At 37.4% G+C, this 20,643-nt stretch overlaps 2 protein-coding genes across 2 annotated transcripts; one reads left to right on the top strand and one right to left on the bottom strand.

Moving 5' to 3' along the window:
• Positions 1-388: 388 nt before the first annotated feature.
• On the top strand, positions 389-11,232 carry rars2 (arginyl-tRNA synthetase 2, mitochondrial). Its single transcript, XM_074615777.1, has 20 exons — positions 389-552; positions 664-737; positions 839-941; positions 2,400-2,483; positions 2,576-2,676; positions 2,769-2,824; positions 3,258-3,341; positions 3,449-3,525; positions 3,868-4,026; positions 4,140-4,246; positions 5,395-5,490; positions 5,714-5,774; positions 6,509-6,585; positions 7,898-8,022; positions 8,291-8,358; positions 8,481-8,590; positions 9,080-9,175; positions 9,286-9,360; positions 9,509-9,572; positions 11,054-11,232. The coding sequence occupies exons 1-20, from the start codon at positions 517-519 to the stop codon at positions 11,138-11,140; spliced, it is 1,740 nt and encodes a 579-aa protein (XP_074471878.1). The 5' UTR covers positions 389-516; the 3' UTR covers positions 11,141-11,232.
• Positions 10,672-18,770, bottom strand: slc35a1 (solute carrier family 35 member A1). Its single transcript, XM_074615778.1, has 8 exons — positions 18,559-18,770; positions 18,296-18,476; positions 16,578-16,737; positions 14,846-14,998; positions 14,613-14,679; positions 14,168-14,344; positions 13,955-14,089; positions 10,672-13,213 (listed from the first exon to the last, which is right to left on the bottom strand). The coding sequence occupies exons 1-8, from the start codon at positions 18,566-18,568 to the stop codon at positions 13,080-13,082; spliced, it is 1,017 nt and encodes a 338-aa protein (XP_074471879.1). The 5' UTR covers positions 18,569-18,770; the 3' UTR covers positions 10,672-13,079.
• Between the last annotated feature and the right edge of the window lie 1,873 nt (positions 18,771-20,643).

The following is a 20,643-nucleotide window of genomic DNA, read 5'->3' as shown; positions in this document are numbered from 1 at the left end:
ATTAATATTATAGAAAAACATTTAAGGTTTGAAAGTGACTGGTAAATTTGATATCATTTAATGTCTTCATTTTCATTTGTTTCTTGATTTATTATTTATTTTATTATAATTATTATTTTTTTTTTTTATAACAGTCATGTCCTCTAATATACATACATTGAGTTGTTAAACCCCTCATAAATAATAACTTGAGATTTTTTTCCTGACTTTGATTTACCTAACTTTGACAATAATTTATTTAATCACAAATATAATCTAGAAAAACATTGAAGGTTTGAAAGTGACCTAGTGACCGGTTATACTTCCTGTCGGGAGCAACGGACGATATAAACGAACGAACCCATTCTAGTCGGTGACGTCGTTAGCGAACGAAGCCTGTGATTGGACGAGCTGACAGGAAGTGGTGTAGCTAAGGCGGAAGTGCAGTAGCTATGGCAATGTGAATGGAGCATACAGCATTTGTTGCTGATTTTACAAGTTTATTATCATTATTTTGTGTTTTTACGTTTCAGAAACATGGCTTGTTTCTTCAGAAGAACAATTGCAGTAAAGGTAGAAGACTTGAAAGTTAACACTGTATGCTAATGCTCTTAATTCTGCTCTATAAGCTTACATCATGCTGTTTATTGACATATTATACCTCTGTGTGTGTTTTATGTGCAGCTGGGTCGCACACTGCAGCAGTCTGAGGATGCCTTCATACCAGCTCTGTCAGCAGTTCCAGTCTTTAAGAAACAGTTCAGTGTGTTTTAACATGAACTCCTCTGTTTGAGTCAGATAGCTCTATATATATATATCTGTCTGTTTGTTAAAGCTATCTGACCTTGTGCTCTCCCAGGCAGACTGCTGACTTCAGGCTGTCCATCAGCTCACTACGGGTCAGTGGGATTCTACCCTCCAGTGGTGACATTCAGCTGCAGACAGAAGACTTGGCCACTCGGGTAAGATTCATCTTGGAGGAAGCACGAGTTAAAGGCGACACCTACACTGTTATGAAGGCTACACCTACACTGTTATGAAGGCTACACATACACTGTTATGAAGGCTACACCTACACTGTTATGAAGGCGACACATACACTGTTATGAAGGCTACACCTACACTGTTATGAAGGCTACACATACACTGTTATGAAGGCTACACCTACACTGTTATGAAGGCGACACATACACTGTTATGAAGGCTACACCTACACTGTTATGAAGGCTACACCTACACTGTTATGAAGGCTACACCTACACTGTTATGAAGGCGACACCTACACTGTTATGAAGGCGACACATACACTGTTATGAAGGCTACACCTACACTGTTATGAAGGCGACACCTACACTGTTATGAAGGCTACACCTACACTGTTATGAAGGCGACACATACACTGTTATGAAGGCTACACCTACACTGTTATGAAGGCTACACCTACACTGTTATGAAGGCGACACCTACACTGTTATGAAGGCTACACCTACACTGTTATGAAGGCGACACCTACACTGTTGTAAGCTCATAAATAGGCTGCATTTTCATGATACACATACACTCCAGTGGATGAGGATAAAAAGAGCTGATGGTTTTTGGTGCCAAGGCAAAGAAACAACTAATTAAAGGTGCTATTGATAACATTTATTCAGCCACTAGATGTCGCATTCTCCCTCACAGGTTCCATTGCATTTACTTCACAACAAGTCATTGCCAAGCCTTGTTGGAACCAAATGTCAGATATCTTCCACAGAGATAAACAAAACATTCATTTTGGACCCGCCAAAAGTTTTAAAATGATTAATTCACAATCATAATATTTTCTTTTTTCAGGAAAAGTCATACTTTTATTCGGAACCAAAAACAATGTGGATGTATTTTTTTTTTTAAATATCTATTTAAATAAAAATGTTATCAATAAGACCTTTTAAGTCTTTCATAACATTCATTCGTCAGACAGCTTTTGTCCAAAGCAATTTATATTTTCTTATCTATTTATATTACACATATCTTGAGGTCAGAGGTCAAGGGACCCATTTGAAAATGGCCATGCCAATTTTTCCTCGCCAAAATTTTGTGTAAGTTTGGAGCGTGATTTAGCCTCCTTCTGGACAAGCTAGTATGACATGGATGGTACCAATGGATTCATTAGGTTTTATAGTTTCATATGATACCAGTATAATATACGAATTTGCGTTAAAATCACGATGACTTTGACAGCCCTAGTTATTATATTCTATGTAAAGAACACTGAGTTTTCCCGTGTGTATGAAACGTGTAATATAAAGTGTGCCTGGCCATTTCACCTGGAACCAAAATCACAAAGTTAACTGAGTATTCATCTTACTTTATTTTTATCTATTCTGTTTAATATAAGCCTGAACTTTTATGTTCTTTGAAACCTGCTTTGTGTGTTTCAGTTGAAGCAGGACAGCGTGGTGGAGGACGTATCTGCTGGAAATGGAATGATCAACTTTAAAATGAATCGGCAGCTTCTTGTCCAGGTTTGTCTGTTTTCTTTTCCTCTGAGGTGAAAAACAACCGTCTCGACTGCTTCTACTGTGATTTATAATCGGTTCTACTGCCTCTGTTTTAGAAAATGTTGGAGCCGTTTGGAAAGGAGGAGGACGAGAAATTTGGGTTAAATAGTGAACTTTTCAATAATCTGAAGAGATCAACAACGTTAGTTGAGTTTAGGTATGTTGGTCGAGTGTTTGTGTATTATCTACTTTTAATGTCTTCCGCTTATTGATGTCATCAGACAGAATTAATGTGTTTTTATTTTGCAGCTCTCCAAATATTGCCAAAAAGTTCCACGCTGGACACTTAAGATCTACAATTATTGGTGAGTTTTGGCTTAAATGAAATGTATTCAGTAACTGAAGCCAGAATAGTTCTGTTGATTAATATGCGTGTGAGTGTGAACTAGATATCATCCGGTGTTTGCTCTACAAGTCAGCCAATAATAACATGATGATGATGGCAATGCTGTTTTGAAATGGTGTCACCGTTCTGGTTTGTCCACCAGAGAGTAGGGAAGTTTATTTTTCAACTGTAAAATGTTGTGCTCTTTACATTCGTAATTTATAAAAAAAATGCTCTGGAAAAAAAATCTTTATTTCATATCGTCCGATATATCATTATCTGCTTTTTTAAACCCTCAAATAAGTAATAAAAGTATTGGCCTCAAAAATCAAGTATCTGTCGGGCTATACTGTAAACTTACATTTAAAATTGATCGAGCGAACTGGACTAAAATATATAATTTCCGTCTCCAGGTAACTTCATTGCGAACTTAAAGCAGTCTCTTGGAAACAACGTCATTCGAATGAACTACCTGGGAGACTGGGGAATGCAGTTTGGTGAGTAAATAATGTGCAAAATATTCAACAGGTGTCCTCTGGTCTCATAAATTATTCTCTTTGAGTGAACTTTATTGACGGAAACAGTTTTCCTTCTTGGGTTTCAGGTTTGCTGGGAGCTGGGTTTCGTCAGTTTGGAAGTCAGGAGAAACTGAAACAGAATCCCTTACAGCATCTGTTTGAGGTGAGTCTGCATGTTTGGATAAAGACACACTGACTTTCATCACAGAGACCTGTTAGGAAAGTTAAATAATCAGAATCAGAATCAGTTTTTACTCGCCAAGTACATACATACAAGGAATTTGACACTGAATTAAAAATGTCTATATACAAGTCAAGTGTTCTTTAAGTGTGAATACAAGTAATGCAAAGGAATGAATACTGAATGGATATACAGGGACTGGAAGTGTGTGTTTCATAAAAAAGTGTTAATTGTGAACCACATGGTCTAAATGCAGTTAAAAAGGCTTTTCTTCAACATTACCATACTGTTTTTTTGTCAGTATTTGTTGTTTTTGTCTTGCAGGTTTATGTCCAAGTTAATAAGGAAGCAGAGCACAACGAGGACGTGAAGCAGGCTGCCAGAGACTTCTTTAGACAGCTGGAGCAGCATGGCAGCGAGGCTGTGTCGTTATGGCAACAGTTCAGAGAGATCACAGTGGACGAGTATCAACGCGTTTACAAGGTACGGACTGAATAACATGCATGACCAAACTGACACCATGGTTCCAAAAAAAACTTAAAACTCTGAAATATAAACTAATAAAATATTTCACATTTCATTTTAAATCTTTCCAGCGGTTAGGCGTCCACTTTGATATTTACTCCGGAGAGTCCTTCCACCAGGATCAGGCCCAGGAGGTGGTGCAGCAGCTGCAGAGCCGAGGCCTGTTGAAAACCTCTGAGTATGTGGCACTATGTGTCGTCCTTTAATCAGTAACTGTCATGACAGTCTAAGTAAACACGTAGGTCAGCTTCCTGCTCTCAGTCGGTTTATTTACTGGGTGTACAGCTGTCCTCCTCCACTAGAGAAATTATTAGTCAGCTAACACTCATATGATTTTGTCGACTAATCGATCAGTAGATTTAATCGACAGATCTGTAAAACTGAGTGTCTCCACAAAGAATCACACAAAAGCACCACTTTAAATCTTGTGTTTACCAGAGATGTGCTCATAGGTTTCCTGGAAATTAGTCATTCAGCATGAACAAAAAGGACTAAGAGGGGGCAGCCCTAACTGGGCGGCCACTAACTGATCAAATAATTGGACGATATGAACTTAAGGAGTAATGATAATGTTTAGCTGGCTGATTGATTTTGTATGAGTAGGATGTTGAAAGTATTGGCAGGGCATTTATGTATTTATTATTTATGTATTCATTTTGAAAGGATTGTAGGTAATACAAGATTTCTGTTGTTCTTGATGGAGGATGTGTTGCAGCACAGAAATACCAAAGACATGTTTGAGGTAGTTTAGAAACAGCGTCTTCATTACACAGTTTGTCCACCAGAGAGCAGTGACAAGTTTTTACACTGTAACTGCTCAGCACATACTGTATCTGTAGATGAAATTCAACTTCATTGTCATTGTACAGACTACAGGTACTGAGACAAAGAAATGCAGTGCAGAGGTACATATGTACAGTGGTAATATAGATATAATTAATAAACATTAAGGGGTAGATATGAATATGCTAGATATATACAGTATAAGCACAATCGCATTTCTCTAAAAAAACTAATTCAAGAACTTCTTATCAAAAATGTATCGGTCGATATATTTTTACATTTCTAAAGAATGGAGAAATATTTGAAGAACAGAGTTTGAAAAAAAGTCTTCACTTCCTTTTGTCAAAATGTTTTCCTCTACGTTATATTAAAATACTACTTAATTAATATTATTAGCATCTCTTAAAAGACAAGCTGGAGACACATTTCAGTCATTAATATATAATTGTTTACATGTTACAATAATTGAATGAATGCTCTTTCAGTATTATTAAAGTAATGACAGCCAGCCTCACAGCTAACATGGACTTGTTGTGTTTACAGGAAGGGAACCGGTGTAGTGGATGTCTCCCCTGCTGGAGACATGAGCAGCGTCTCTACGGTGCTCCGCAGTGACGGCACGACGCTCTACATCACCAGGTCAGTGCTCAAAGAAATGGTCACTTAATATCTACTGGAAAATATTTAACCAAAGCTGAGTTATCAGATGAAGAATGCATTAAAAAATTACTTTTTAAAGGAACAGAGTGTAGCATTTTGGGGGATGTATTGGCAGATACCTCACCATTGAATGCTGCCAAATCCTACACAATGTATCTTTACAGTGGCAATAATGGCTTATTTTTCATTTTCTGCATTTCAGAGATGTTGCTGCAGCTATTGACCGAAAAGAAAAATACCATTTTGATGAGATGATTTACGTGGTAAGGAAAGTAGTGCACTCTCTCTCTCTGTTCACTTTTTAAATTGTTACATTGCCGTCCTTTAAAGACCTGATGGAACACGGTGTAACTTCACAGCACAGACTACATGAGGCACTTTTGTCTCCAACATGAGCTACAGCAGTAAAAGACGAGGACATAGCACATTTAATAACATAGTACATAATGAAATATAATGATGGCTTCAATTATTTTCAATTATGTATTATTATTAATGATTCATTATAGTTTCCCTGAACTCATTCATAGAGCTGAAACAGTCTATTAGTCAATTGACAACTATTAAGATTTATTTATTTATTATTTAAGTCATTTTTCAGGCAAAAAATCATAAACATTCCCAAGTTTCAGGATCTAAATTGTGAGGATTTACTGCTTCTCTTTCTTGTATGTGATAGTAAACTGAATATCTTTGGGGTTTGAACTGTTGGTTGTAAAAAAACAACATACGAAGATGTCACCTTGGGATTTAGAAAATTATGCAAAACAAGCCAAGCACAGAAATGCAAAATTGATTTGTAGATATTTGTGAAAATCATTGATTTGAATGTCTGTGATGATTTGAGTTTGATTCGAAGTTAATCCGAGTTTAGATCATATGTTTGTTCCACTACTACTACTCTTGAATTCCTCTCGTTTCCTTTTACACTCTACGCTTTATTGCTGCATATTTAACAGTTTGCTGCAACATATGTGTATTTGTTCTTCTTTTTAAGACGGATAAAAGTCAAGCGAATCACTTCCAACAGTTGTTCCACATCCTGCTCGCTATGGGACACTCGTGGGCCGACAGGTAATAAAACACCCGAACACAACCACACACACAGTAACATACACTCACCGGCCACTTTATTAGGTACACCTTGTACCTAATAAAGTGGCCGGAGCTAGTACCGGGTGTTCTTCTGCTGCTGTAGCACATCTGCTTCAAGGTTGGACGTGTTGTGCGTTCAGAGATGGTATTCTCCATACCTTGGTTGTAACGAGTGGTTATTTGAGTTACTGTTGCCTTTCTATCATCTCCAACCACTCTGCCCATTCTCCTCTGACCTCTGACATCAACAAGGCATTTTCGTCCACACAACTGCCGCTCACTGGATATTTTCTCTTGTTCGGACCATTCTCTGTAAACCCTAGAGATGGTTGTGCGTGAAAATCCCAGTAGATCAGCAGTTTTTGAAATACTCAGACCAGTCCGTCTGGAACCAACAACCATGCCACGTTCAAAGTCACTTAAATCCCCTTTCTTCCCCATTCTGATGCTCGGTTTGAACTTCAGCAAGTCGTCTTCACCACGTCTAGATGCCTAAATGCATTGAGTTGCTGCCATGTGATTGGCTGATTAGCTATTTGTGTTAACAAGCAATTGAACAGGTGTGCCTAATAAAGTGGCTGGTGAGTGTAGATCGGGTTAATAGAAGCTGTTAGGTGATGTTAGCTAACAGTAGTTGTTAATTAGTTGAGTTCAAAGATTATTAATAACTGGCCTTTCTGACAGTAATATTTTCAGTCTTTATAACTGTAAGCAAGTTTAAAAACATTGCAAGCTGGATTTAGCAAAAAATTACATAATCAGCACCCACGACAGACGGCTGTTTTAATACAAACATTAGTCTTCGTAGATGCCTTTTGTTTCATGTGAAGTGTTGGTACTTTACTTGGGTATTTTATATACTTTTTAGATATGTTTTGTATACATTTAATGCTACTTTATACCTCTACTCCATTTCATTTCAAAGGGAAATATTATACTTTTTACTCCAATACTTTTACCTGACAGCTATAGTTGCTGTAAAGATGAATATTTTCTTTCCAAATGTATAATAAAGTTATAAAATATGATAAATTGATGTATATCAAAACACCTCCACCGACTTCGACATGAAATTGCTGCTAAACGTCAATGCATCAGTAATAATAAACAATACCATTTAACAATATGTTGAAAAGAGCCGTTCTGCATAATGACTACCTTTTACTTTTGATACTTGAAGCAGTTTTGCTGATAGTACTTCAGGCTTTTATTTGTAACACTATTTTTTTATAGAGTGGTACGGCTGTTACTTGAGTCAAAGATATAGATGCGTATTCATCACTGGTTGCAGGTGTGAGCATGTGCCCTTCGGCCTGGTGCGGGGCATGAAGACCCGGAGCGGTGAGGTGGTGTTTCTGGAGGACGTGCTGGACGAAGCTCGGGCCAGGATGCTCCACAACATGAGCCAGTCAAAAAGTTCGTATAAAGCAGCATATTTACCCACTTCCATGTTGATAAGAGTGTTAAATACTTGACAAGTCTCCCTTTAAGCTACATTTTGAACAGGTCAAAAATATCCAACAATCATGCGATTAGTCACGATTAAATATTTGAATAGATTGTCAGCCCTAGTGTGAATGCAAAACAAGCTGTTGTCATCAATACTACCCATCTCAATCTCTTTAAAATACTAAGAAAACGGTCCAATGTGGGAGTAATGAACCTGTATACGCTCTTTCCACAGCAACAAAGGAAATGGACGACCCAGAGGACACCGCAGAGAAAGTGGGAATCAGTGCACTAATAGTCCAGGTGAGTTGATCTTACCTGAACACTCGTATTAGTATTCAGTCAAATATTCAACTGTCTCATTCCCTGATTTGTCTGCTCAACGTGATGAGAGAGATTCTAGTTTTCGGTCGACTTTGTTTCAGGACTTCCGAGGACCCCTGCAGTCGGACTACACGTTTGACTGGGACCGGATGCTGCAGGCTCAGGGAGACACGGGAGTTTTCCTCCAGTACACACACGCTCGACTCCGCAGGTCAGTATTTATCGGTCATTCTGGTGATTTACTTATGTGACTCTTTTTAGTGTAATTCCATTATAATAGGGTTGCAACAAATAGTTGTAGTACAAATACTCTCCAAATATACCCAGAAAAAAAACGAGATCTGACTTTTAAAGTTGTTCATTCACACCTTTATCAGGGTTCCGATTGCTACCAAATTTTCTCTGGATCATTATTGGACTAATGTCATCTAAAGTTGCATAAAGCGTGTTGATACCTCATTGCGTTATGAATCTGTTGACCAATGAACTTTAAGAGGGCAGGGCTCAGCACATCAGTAGACATAACTTCACAAGCCTTTGGCCCATCATCTCCAAGCTTGCAGCATATGTTCACAAGAGTAGCTGAAACATCCGCTGGAAGTTTCATTTAAATCGGCCACTAGGGGGCGCTTTGAGCGGGCGAAAGCTTGAACCCGCGAAATGCCGCTTGCGGCTTTAATTATTATTGTTTTTGCTGCAGTTTAATCCGGAGGAACGAAGGAGTCGAGGCATCTGTATTTGATCCGTCCCTCCTACTGGAGCCGACGAGCATCACCATCCTGCAGCACCTCCTTCGGTAAGCAAACCACTTTATATCCGTTAATTCTTCTGCATATCGTCAAACAGACAAGTCGTCACAGTCTGTCAATGTTTATCTAATAACTTACTCTGATGTGCTCTTTGTAGATATGATGAGGTGTTGTACCAGTCGGCCCAGGACCTGCAGCCAAAACACCTCGTCAACTTTCTATTGAAACTGTGGTAAGAACAGGATGTTAGTCTTGAAGGGTTGCTGGGAACTTTATTGCTCAACGTTTAACTGACTCATTACAGTCTGTGTAACTGCAAAGGTGATTTAACTGTTTACTCTGGTGTATTAATGTTCTTCTTCCTCTTCAATCTCCTCCAGCCACCTGATCGCATCAGCTCACAGACAGCTGCCGGTGAAAGGAAGCCCTCAAGATGTTGCACAGGTAGGAAGAGAATCACTTCAGTACATATCTATTAGTTTTTTCCTTTTTAAATGCACCATTATACAATCAGGAAATCCTCATTTTAACGGCGAGTCATCAACAATTATCAATCTAAAGTTTGCTAACATTAGCCACCATAAACTAACGGTCATACCAGACCAAGTTATGTTGTATTGCCAACGTCTCTGAGTAAAACAATAAATTATACATTTTCTTGCTTATGAATGTGACTTTTTGTTTCTAAGAAAAGGGTTGTTATTTCTTCTTTCAAACGTTACATAGCTTCAAAATTACATACTACGTACCACATACTCATTATGTTGACTATCGTTCAACATACTTTTGAGTGAATAAACAGTAGTTTTTTATCTTTTCGGACGCACTGAGCGGTAATTTACGTCGTCACTTCCTGACACCTTTTCCTAACTGGACGCGATGTGAACGAACAAACATCAGATTGTTTTTCCTAATGAAGATGTCATAACCTGCTCCGTGCTGCAGCGAACAGGCTGAGCGATGCGTCGCTTGTTTTGTGCACCTCCAACCTCATTGGTCAAAATCGACACTGACAGTAACTGACAGTTAATCAATATCACACTCTTTCTATGTAGTAGAAAGTGACGTCACTCGTAGTATATCTGGACATTTTTTTGCGCTACATTTGCCAGAATTCGCTCGGTCACTGCATGTTAGGAAGAGGTGTAAGAGCCGGTTGGAGACGTGTAACCATGGTAACCCATGCTAACCTCACGTCACCAAAACAAAACTTTAATTACTCTAATTTTACGATATGGTGGTGTTCTTTAAACTGAGTTTTCCTAAAATGAAAAAAAAATTAATAATATAATATTAATATTATAATAAGAGAAGAATATAATAACAATAATATAATAATAATATTAATAATATAAAAATAATCTGAAATAATGATGCAGGTGCTTGTTGTTGAGGGGTTCAAACCAGCCAGTTGGAGAAAAGTCAATTTACAAAGTCACATCAAATAGATACAGAACGGTGCTTCTTCCTCGTGGGAGACATCTTTGGCCGAGTCTACACAGATAGTTCACACATGTACAAGCAGAGAACACATTAACCCGACAACAGTCAAGAGTTTAATTTTGTAGTTTTGTATGTTAATAAACTGCAGCTTAGTAAATTTGCTGTAAACATTTACAGATGGTCACAGGTTATGTTTTTACAGTATATGCTGATAATGTTATTACAGTTGCTAGTATTGCAATTTGAAAATGACACTCATTCAGATCCGGATTCAAATATATAAATCATTCAGCCCAACGTCGGCATCATGGTACAGAACAATCAGCCTCTTAATACATTAATGAGAAAAAGCCTGAACGCAGATACCAAACTAACATCAGTGATTCATTTTCATGAACTTTACAACAAATAAAAATGATGTTAATTGTAAAAATGAAACCTATATTTAAAAAAAGAAAATCTCATTTGATAAATGTCAACAGGCAAGATTACGGCTGTTCAGCGGAGCCTGTGCAGTCCTGGCCAACGGGATGAAGATCCTGGGCATCACACCGGTTGATAAAATGTGAAACTCACCAAAGTTTATCATTTCTAACTGCTGTAGATACCATAGTGCTTAAGTTGTACTGTAAATAAAAAGCCTTACATTTTCAAAATCATCTTCTTTAATTGAACTCACAGAAGCATTTCCTTCTGCTACTTTTGTCTCAGGTATTTTCCACTCACACAGATAAGATACTCCTCAGTGAGTCACTGTGTGGTCATGTTGACAGCCGGAAACATGTCAAACAAAAGGTTGAATGACTTTTGTTATACTCACTGCTGATGCACAAGTTTTCACGGTTAGACTGGTACGACTGGTTCACTTAAGGAGGATCCGATTTGTTCTTAATGGGACCAAGACAGTGGACAAAATAATTGAAAACAATTTCAACAGCACCACAAACTGCAGCCTCCAAAGTCACCATAAAGTTGAATCAAAACCTCTTTAAACCAGCTTCAACAGAACATTATAACCTTCGTGAAGGTAGGATTTACTGCAGGTTGTGTTAACATTAGTTTTGACTACGTGTACCTAATAAACTGGCAACTGTGAGTGTACAAGACAACGTGGTAAAAGACTAAAGCTGCATGTCCAAGGCAGAAAATCAGCATCCTTGGCAGTTGATGATCCACGTAGAAGACATTAAAAGGTGCTAAATTTGATATCCAGAGCATTAATATACAGCATCAAACAACTATGTAAAAGATATAGAGGAGTAATGTCTACCTGAGCAGAGAATGAAGTCACTCTCCCTCTGTGTGTGTTGTAATCAGACCTTCTTCGTGCTTTGTTGGCATCAGCAGGCCGTGCATACTTTTAGTGCATGTGAGCGTGCCCCGCAGGCTAGCTGACGGCCGCCGCTCTGCACTGCTCTCATACGACGGTTACAGCTGATAACGCCATCCCGACAGACGGCATCATCGTGGAAGCGTAGCGCCCGCCCTCTGGTTCCCCCTCAGGTAAACACTGTTAGCTCTGTCAGCACTGTTGCCGTTGTTTACACTGTTAGTGCAGTTAGCACCGGGAGCTGTGTTGCCATATTGAGAGCCATTGAAAGGCAATAGAAATGCTCCCTATCTCGCATTTAGCACCTTTAAATAAAGTAACTTAACACTAGAGCAGATGAACACTGTTTAATCCATTCCTTACCCTCCAGATATTTTAAATGACAATCGTGTGGAGGAATCCAAAGCTCGACAGGCCTGCTGTACGTAGTTACGGTTGCTATTGGACAATCGCTGTTCGAGGGAGGAGTTAAACGATGAATTGAAATAGGATTGATTGCGTACAAGCTGAGCAGAAATAGAAGCCATCGCTTTTTACTGTATTCCCATTCAGTTTTAATGAAAACAGAATGCAACACAGACGTGATACAAAAAGATTCAAGACACCGGAGAGATGATATTATGAACACGTAACCACACATGCAGTCGGTCGTCATCCTTCTTTCAAGTATGTTTTCCCGTGAGTTGGGCACATTCAGAATCAACAATGTGTGATATGGACACTTAACAATGCACAGTGTAAAACAGACTAATTAATGATTGAAAAAAACAACAACTACATGATAAAGAGTTGTGATATTTATACGCCCCCTAGAACAGATATATGGAGGCTTCAAAATAAGAGCAACAAAGTCCTGTTGCTGATTATCGCTCCAGCTTGGCTGAAGATGACTTAACTGATTGCTTCGGATCATTTACAAACTTTAAAAGCAGCTATAAAGGTCAGTTTTAGGTCGAATGTTTTTTTTCTTTATATCATCTGAAAGATTGCTTGAATCTACATGAACGTGGATCAAAAGCTGTCGTCTATGTGATGAATTGAACACACAGACAGCTCAACCAAGTGTTCATTTGGCTCTGTTAGGTCCCATAGAAAAGGTCACCCCACACCCTACCCCCCACACCCAACACAGACCTGGTCCACCAGCCAGAGAGACTCCTCTGCTGCGGGTCGGCGGCTCACACAGTGATCAGTTTCTGTTTGGCTTCCTTGTCTGCGTCCAGCCGGCTCAGCTTTATCGTGTCTAGCTTTGGAAGTCCGTAAAGGTAGATGGAGACGCACACCAGGAGGGCTCCAGAGGCAAACGAGATCGCTGCACAACACGGAAAGAAAAGCTAAATGAGACATTCTGATAATTAAAAAAAATCACTTCTCATGCAAATTACCATCTAATTTGACATTTGTAGAGCCGATTGAGGATCGGCAAAGTTTCTCTTTGGGGGCATTACGTTAAAGCTGTAGGGTGCGCACGCAGCAGCATGAGAGCTCCCCAAAAGTGAAGCTCAAACTTCTTGATCTGCAGAGTTTTCTATGAGCGAAGCACGCATTTTAAACGTCAGTATCACAGCCGATCATGTTCATTTAGTTGTGGGAAGATCGTGAAATCGTGACTGTGATAAATATATTATTAATTGTGCAGCTCTAATAAGCGGTTGATCACTATAAGGGCTTTACACTGTAAAAGAAAATTGATTTATAAAGATTTTGTATAAAATAATCCGCAGCCACATTTCTGAATATGCTTTGACAGATTGCGGTGTCTTAGCGTAGTGGCCAGCATGAGCACATTGTATGATTCGGATACACTACTACTATGCTGAATGTTATGCGGCTTGTGACTTCAATCTAAAACAAAGGCTTCTTTAATTAAAAGTGTGTAAACATACAAGTCCCGAGCCACAAGCTAAGGATAGAGGGGGTTGTTTGCTTGAGGCAAATTTGTGATATTGGGCTATATAACTAAAATAGACTTGACAATCATAAGACACATCGCCACGCCTCGCCTGAAGAGCAAGAAACACTCCAACAATGTGGTTTAGAGCAACTAACTCACTTATCTGTAGTCCAAACAAGAGGACAGACGCCACGGTTGAGATGACGATGGCGGCGGCAGCAGAGAATCCCTTCATGATGTTGTCCGTGTACTTCACCACCACTGACGTGTACAGACCGCCCACGCTCGCCAAGACTGGAAGCACAAAGAGCAGCGTCAGCTAAAATACTGTGAAATAAACAGGAGAACATCCTCAGGTTTAGTCGTACTTACATACTACAAAGTACACCCAGGGTGTGTAACCGAAGAAGAAACCTTTCTCCAGGATCTTCTCGCCATCGGTCACGAAAACACCGATCAGGGTGACCAGGATGCCGGACAGGTACATCTGGATGTTTCTCACCCACAGAGACGTGTCGGAGCTCTTCAATACCTTCTCAAAGTACACACCTTAATCAGAAAGTAGACGCAAAACTATCAGTGAAAAGTAAATACTCGTGATGGGTATCTCAAATGACGTTAAAAACAAGATGTGACGAGAAAAGACAATCAGCTGGTGTCGGTTTCATGTTTGAGCGCGCACATCATGTGTTTACTTGGCTGGTGAACGCACAGTGTTTGTTTAGCTACTCAAGTATTTGCATTGTGTGCGGTCACTAAATCAATATTGGACGAACCACCACAAGTGATTTTCCACACAATCCTTTGCCGATTTTACCTGCAAATCCAGAACAAAGGACAGCAATAGCGATGGCGCAGAACCCGACAAAAGGATTCTGCTCAATCTGTAAAAAAGAAGAAGAAATGAGACGTGAGCCACCAGACAGACTGCAGCTTGAGGAGATACAGGTAATAAAAAGCCAGATCCATGAGTCACATTACATAGATTATAATTCAGTGAGTCATCAGGATGATTATAATGTTTATATTTCATCTTATGTCTCTTCCCACCTGCACTTTAGTGGCCTCCGCAGGCCTCCACTGGACGAGTGTTACGCCCCCGCAGAGCATGAAGACGGAGAACCACTGCAGCCGGCTGAGAGAGCGGTTCAGCATGAGGACGGTACACAAGGCCGTGCACGGGATCTTCAGCTGATATGTCACCTACACAGGAAAACACAAGTCAGGTCTAAAACTATTGATTTTTTTTTTTTTAAACCTATTTAAATAGAGGGAACGTGGACAGAGCATTCCTATCCAGCTCCACACATACTGTAGATATTATGGGAACTGCTGAGAGTAGCCACTGTTTACACACAACTTTCCCCATTTGACATTGAGGGGGATCAATATTTCTATATTGGAAATTTAGTTTCCGTAAATGTGTGTTTATATTGTTGCATTTTCTACCCTAAAATAAAGAGCAAAGTGGGCTGCGAGCTTCTGCTTTTGTGCCCCAGCATGTCTATTAATGCTGAAACCATGAGTCGAATAACAGTAACAATAATCAACAGCAATTCTGCTAACTGATCTTTGAATTGTTGGGAGTCATTTATCAATCAAAAAAGCCAAACATTCACCGACTCCAGCTGCTTTACGAATGTCAGGATTTTCTGCATTTCTCTGTTTTAATTGGAATATCTTAAGTTTTGGCTCTGGGTACATATAATAGACATTATTTGGACATTTCGTGGACTAAACGAGTAAGCGATTAATAAAAGAAATAATCAACAGATTAGTTAATAATGAAAATGGCTGCATTGTATTTGACTAACTGCCAACTAGAGATGTTTCAATACCATTTTTTCCTTCCCGATACCGATTCCGATACTTAAACTTGTGGTATCGACTGAAACCGAGCACCGATCCGATACCAGCGTGATAAAAAGATATAGTTATTATTAATATTTAACAGCTGTTTACTACTGACCATGTATGGATGTGATATGATCTTTGTTGCATGGCCTGGCTCAGGTTAAACCCTTTGAAAACATTAACAAGGAAGAAGAATTGATTTCAAGTTAAACGAGTTAATTATTTTCTTGGTTAATTATGGTATCAGATCGGTGCATAGACTGTCGTACTCGCAACTGTTCTGCCAACTAAGCCACACTTTGTCCAATATGTTTCCACCCAGGTCTCAAAGACAGAAGCACTTAAACTCTGTCACATATTTTACTTCACCCATGTCAGAAAATGACGTCGACATAAGCATGTTTTTAATCTTTATAATTATGCATGTTGTGGTTTTATATTCTGTATTTGTGCAGCTATCAGCATGACATCATTTGGCAAAGACAGTGTGCGGTCATAACCCTGGTTCGTATTTGTTTTGATGCGTCCGATCTCTCTCTCCTCCCCTCAGAGTGTGTGCATGATGTGTGGGTGATGAGAAACAGCTGGTCAAAACTGTGGAGCAGCTGACAGCAACCTGCTCTCCTTCACCTCTACCACTTCAACAATAAGCCTGCATCCAGTTCTGTGCAATGTCAGGAGAGATTTCTGTACTGTAGACAAACTACTTGGTAAGTTTGTATAGTTTTGTTGAGAATTTAGCAACTTTGTTAAGAGTTTCACTTCTGTTTTTTTAAATATTGAACACCTAATAATAGCAGTTTGGTGTATACATATTATTCTCTGTATATATTCTGCTGTATCTTTTTAGAATCCACATTATAAAGTTAGTGGGTGCAGCACAGACACAATCGCTCCACACACTGTGACTATATTATTCACTTCATACCTGATAAATGGCTGCATCGAGGTTGCTCAAGGCAAGAAAGGCCATGTTATTCTGAACTGCGTACACTACCGAGGGCACGCTCAGCTTCAGCAGCTCTTTCGGGCTGCAAAATACATGTTCCACTAAAGCATTCTTCAGTCTGGTGGGGCTTCCCGTTTCTCTGGGAGAGGAGACACAGAAAAAACAGACTGATGAAGAAGATTGTAAATAGATGATTCACTTAAATAAACATTAATTCCACCTGTGGAAGTTGTTGAATCATAGTTCATGAGTTTCCTTCTCTAATCGACATCATGTGTTTAAGCACAGAGGAGTGCATGTCTGACATGCTTGTCAAACCAGGAAGGCAGCTCCGGCTGTCTGACCCACATTTTTGTCATGGTTCATGACCAATACATCTAGTGATGCTGCTGTAAGTTCCTGAACATCTGAGAGTAGCTGAAACTGTAATCTTAAAACATATAGGCTATTTAAAACTTACCTCTTGAGCCTGGCTTTTGATTAGAATTTTATTCTTATATTATTATTTTTTTTTCACGTGCATTAAACTATAATTAATAATTAAAAAAATAATGAATTATTTATTATTATAATTAATATTAATATATTGACAATATTATAATTATTATTAATTAATTCACTATAATAATACATTATTAAAAATAATAATGCGTTTACACAAATTAGTTTTAATGCCACTAATTTCTTTAACGCATTAACGCAACTTGCGAATTTTAGATTGTTGCAGGCTCAGTTTTAAAGCTAAAGTGAAGATACTGGTATCATATGAAACTGGAAAAACCTATCCATTGTTACCAACCATGTCATACCAGCTTGTCACAAAGGAGGTTAAGTAACGCTCCAAAAACTGGCATGGCCATTTTCAAAGGGGTCCCTTGACCTCTGACCTCCAGATATGTGAATGTAAATGGGTTCTATGGGTACCCACGAGTCTCCCCTTTACAGACATGCCCACTTTATGATAATCACATGCAGTTTGGGGCAAGTCATAGTCAAGTCAGCACACTGACACACTGACAGCTGTTGTTGCCTGTTGGGCTGCAGTTTGCCATGTTATGATTTGAGCATATTTTTATGCTAAATGCAGTACCTGTGAGGGTTTCTGGACAATATTTGTCATTGTTTTGTGTTGTTAATTGATTTCCAATAATAAATATATACATACATTTGCCCACTCCCATGTTGATAAGAGTATTAAATACTTGACAAATCCCCCTTTAAGGTACATAGATAGATACAAAATGTGTGATTAATTTGCGATTAAATGTTTTAATGGATAGACAGCCCTACAAAATACACATGGGCTGCTGTGTTTCACATCATCCTTCCCTGTTTACCTCCCTCTATGCTGAGATGGTCTCTCTTGAGATCTTATTTATAATTCTTCTATAATAGAAGAATAATTCTACAATTACTGTATTGTTATTGTTGTTATTATATATATATATCTTGTCCTAATTGTGTTGTTATCACTATTATGTAGTCATATTATTTCTTTATATTAATCTTGTCTCTAGGTGGAGGCTTCAGATAAGCCCAGTGGGGTTTTTTGCCTTTTCCTGCACTGTATATTTTATTTGTTTTGTTGTATAGTTTTAAATTGTGCAAAAAAAAATTCATAAATAAACAATTCTTGTATCTACTTATTTGGTCACTTTTTTACTTGGTAATGTATGTAACAGTGATTTAAGACTTACTTAGAGAGCATCCCCAGACTCAGTATGAGTTTGATGACCTCAGTGATGCAGACTGCAGTGGTGGAGAAGTACAGCTCTCCTGTAGTGATGGTCCTGGTGTACCGCAGAGCTACTGTGTATGTAGCCGCCACCAGAGTCATCACAGTCAGGCAGTACAGCTTGAAGTACACGCTCACATGTTCTGGAGGAAGACAGACAGACAGGAGGTGAACAACATCTAACAGCGGACATCATGCTAGCTCGTATTAGCTGGTTAAACTCACCGACGGCCATCGTTTCTCTGCTTTATGTCCGTCCGAGAGGAGAGAAAGTCTGTAGTCCTGCTCTCTTTACAGGCCATTCAGTCTAACACGCAACATCCAGAGGAGTGGTGGAGGAATGTTACCCGACTAGAGAGCTAAGTATATACATCAGTAAACGTTACTGAGTCTGTTTCAGACTGCTCTTCCTCCTCCTGCTCCTACTACTGCTACTGCGTCTGGACTTCATTTCCCGGAATGCAGCGCGACTTTACGGAAGGGTGCGTTTGATTTTAGCACCCCGAAATCCCGTTATTTCATCATCATCATCATCATCATCATCATCATCTGAGATGTTTTCTCTTGAGATCTTATTTATAATTCTTATATCTGCTTATTTGGTCACTTTTTTTTTACTTAGGAATTGTAAAAAAAAAATTATATAACGGTGATTTAACACTTACTTTGTCAGCATCCCCAGACTCATATATATATAGTACTACTACGATATATAAAATTAAAAATTAAAACAATTAATAAAAATTAAAAATAAATAAAAAAAATAAAATAACAATGAATGGAAAATGGCCAACCAATCATGTCACTCCTTTTATCCAGATTGGAAGAATTGGCAAAAGCGCATATGAGGGCTGCTGCTTGGCAGTACAAGCAGAGCCATGATCTCTGATAAATTAAAATTAAAATTAAAAACTGTAAATTAAGATTTAAATTAAGATTAAAATTTAAAATTTAAAATATAATAAAAAATTTAAATTTTTTTTTAAAAATAATAAAAATTTAAAAATAAAGTTAAAATTGTCTTTTTTTTTCAAAAATGGAAAATTTAAATAAAATAATAAAAAAAAAATGTAAATAAAAAAAAAAAAAAAATTAAAAATATAAGAATTTTTTTTTTTTTTTTGAATTAAACAAAAATTTAAAGAAAAAAAAAATTAAAGAAAAAAAAAAAAAAGAAGATTAATAATGAATGGAAAATGGCCAACCAATCATGTCACTCCTTTTATCCAGATTGGAAGAATTGGCAAATTTAAATTACACAAAAATTTAAATAAAAAAAAATTGAAGAAAAATATATTAAAAAAAATAAAAAGAAATTAATAATGAATGGAGAATGGCCAACCAATCATGTCACTCCTTTTATCCAGATTGGAAGAATTGGCAAAAGCGCACATGAGGGCTGCTGCTTGGAAGTACAAGAAGAGCCATGATATCTGATAAATTAAAATTAAAATTAAAATTAAAAAATGTAAGTTAAGATTTAAATTAAGATAAAAAATTAAAAACAACAACAAAAAAAATTAAATTGAAAATAAATAAATAAATAAATAAAAAGTAAAAACAGAAATTAAAATTAAATTAAAAAAATTAAAAATTAAAAAAATTAAAAATTTAAATTAAAATAATAAAAAAATAATAATTAAAATTAAAATAAAAAAATAATACAAATTAAAAATTAAAGTTAAAATTGTCTTTTTTTTTGTTTTTTTAAATGGAAAATTAAAAAAAAAAATATATATATAATAAAAAATAAAAAAATAAAATAAAATTAAACAAAAATGAAAGAAAATAAAAAGATAAAAAAAAAAAAAAATGAATGGAGAATGGACAACCACTAATGTCACTCCTTTTATCCAGATTGGAAGAATTGACCAATCCCGTGCTTTCTTTCATTCAAACTGAGGCAAAAGCGCACATGAGGGCTGCTGCTTGGCGGTACAAGCAGAGCCATAATCTCTGATAAATAAAATTAAAAAAAATTTAAATTTAAATAATAAAAAAAAAAATTAAATTAAAAATTTAAAATATAATAAAAAATGTAAAAAATTAAAAATTTTAATGAAAATAAAAAAAAAAAAAAAAATTAAAATTAAAATAAAAAATAATAAAGAAACTGATTTAGTTAAACGAATCTAGAGCTTTTCTCATTATTATTATTATTATTTATTATTATTTTTTTTGTATTTATTTTATTTTATTTATTTATTTATTTTTTGTGCACAATCTCCTGTTCCACACTCCAGTGGTCCAGATGGTGGCGGTAATGCACCTCTAAGATGGTTTGCCAACCGCCAATAAACTACAAAGAAG

This window comes from Sebastes fasciatus, chromosome 18 (assembly GCF_043250625.1).
Source record: "Sebastes fasciatus isolate fSebFas1 chromosome 18, fSebFas1.pri, whole genome shotgun sequence".
NCBI classification, from domain to species: Eukaryota; Metazoa; Chordata; class Actinopteri; order Perciformes; family Sebastidae; genus Sebastes; species Sebastes fasciatus.
The sequence above is the reverse complement of the archived record's forward strand: the minus strand, read 5'-3'. Positions and strand labels throughout refer to the sequence as shown.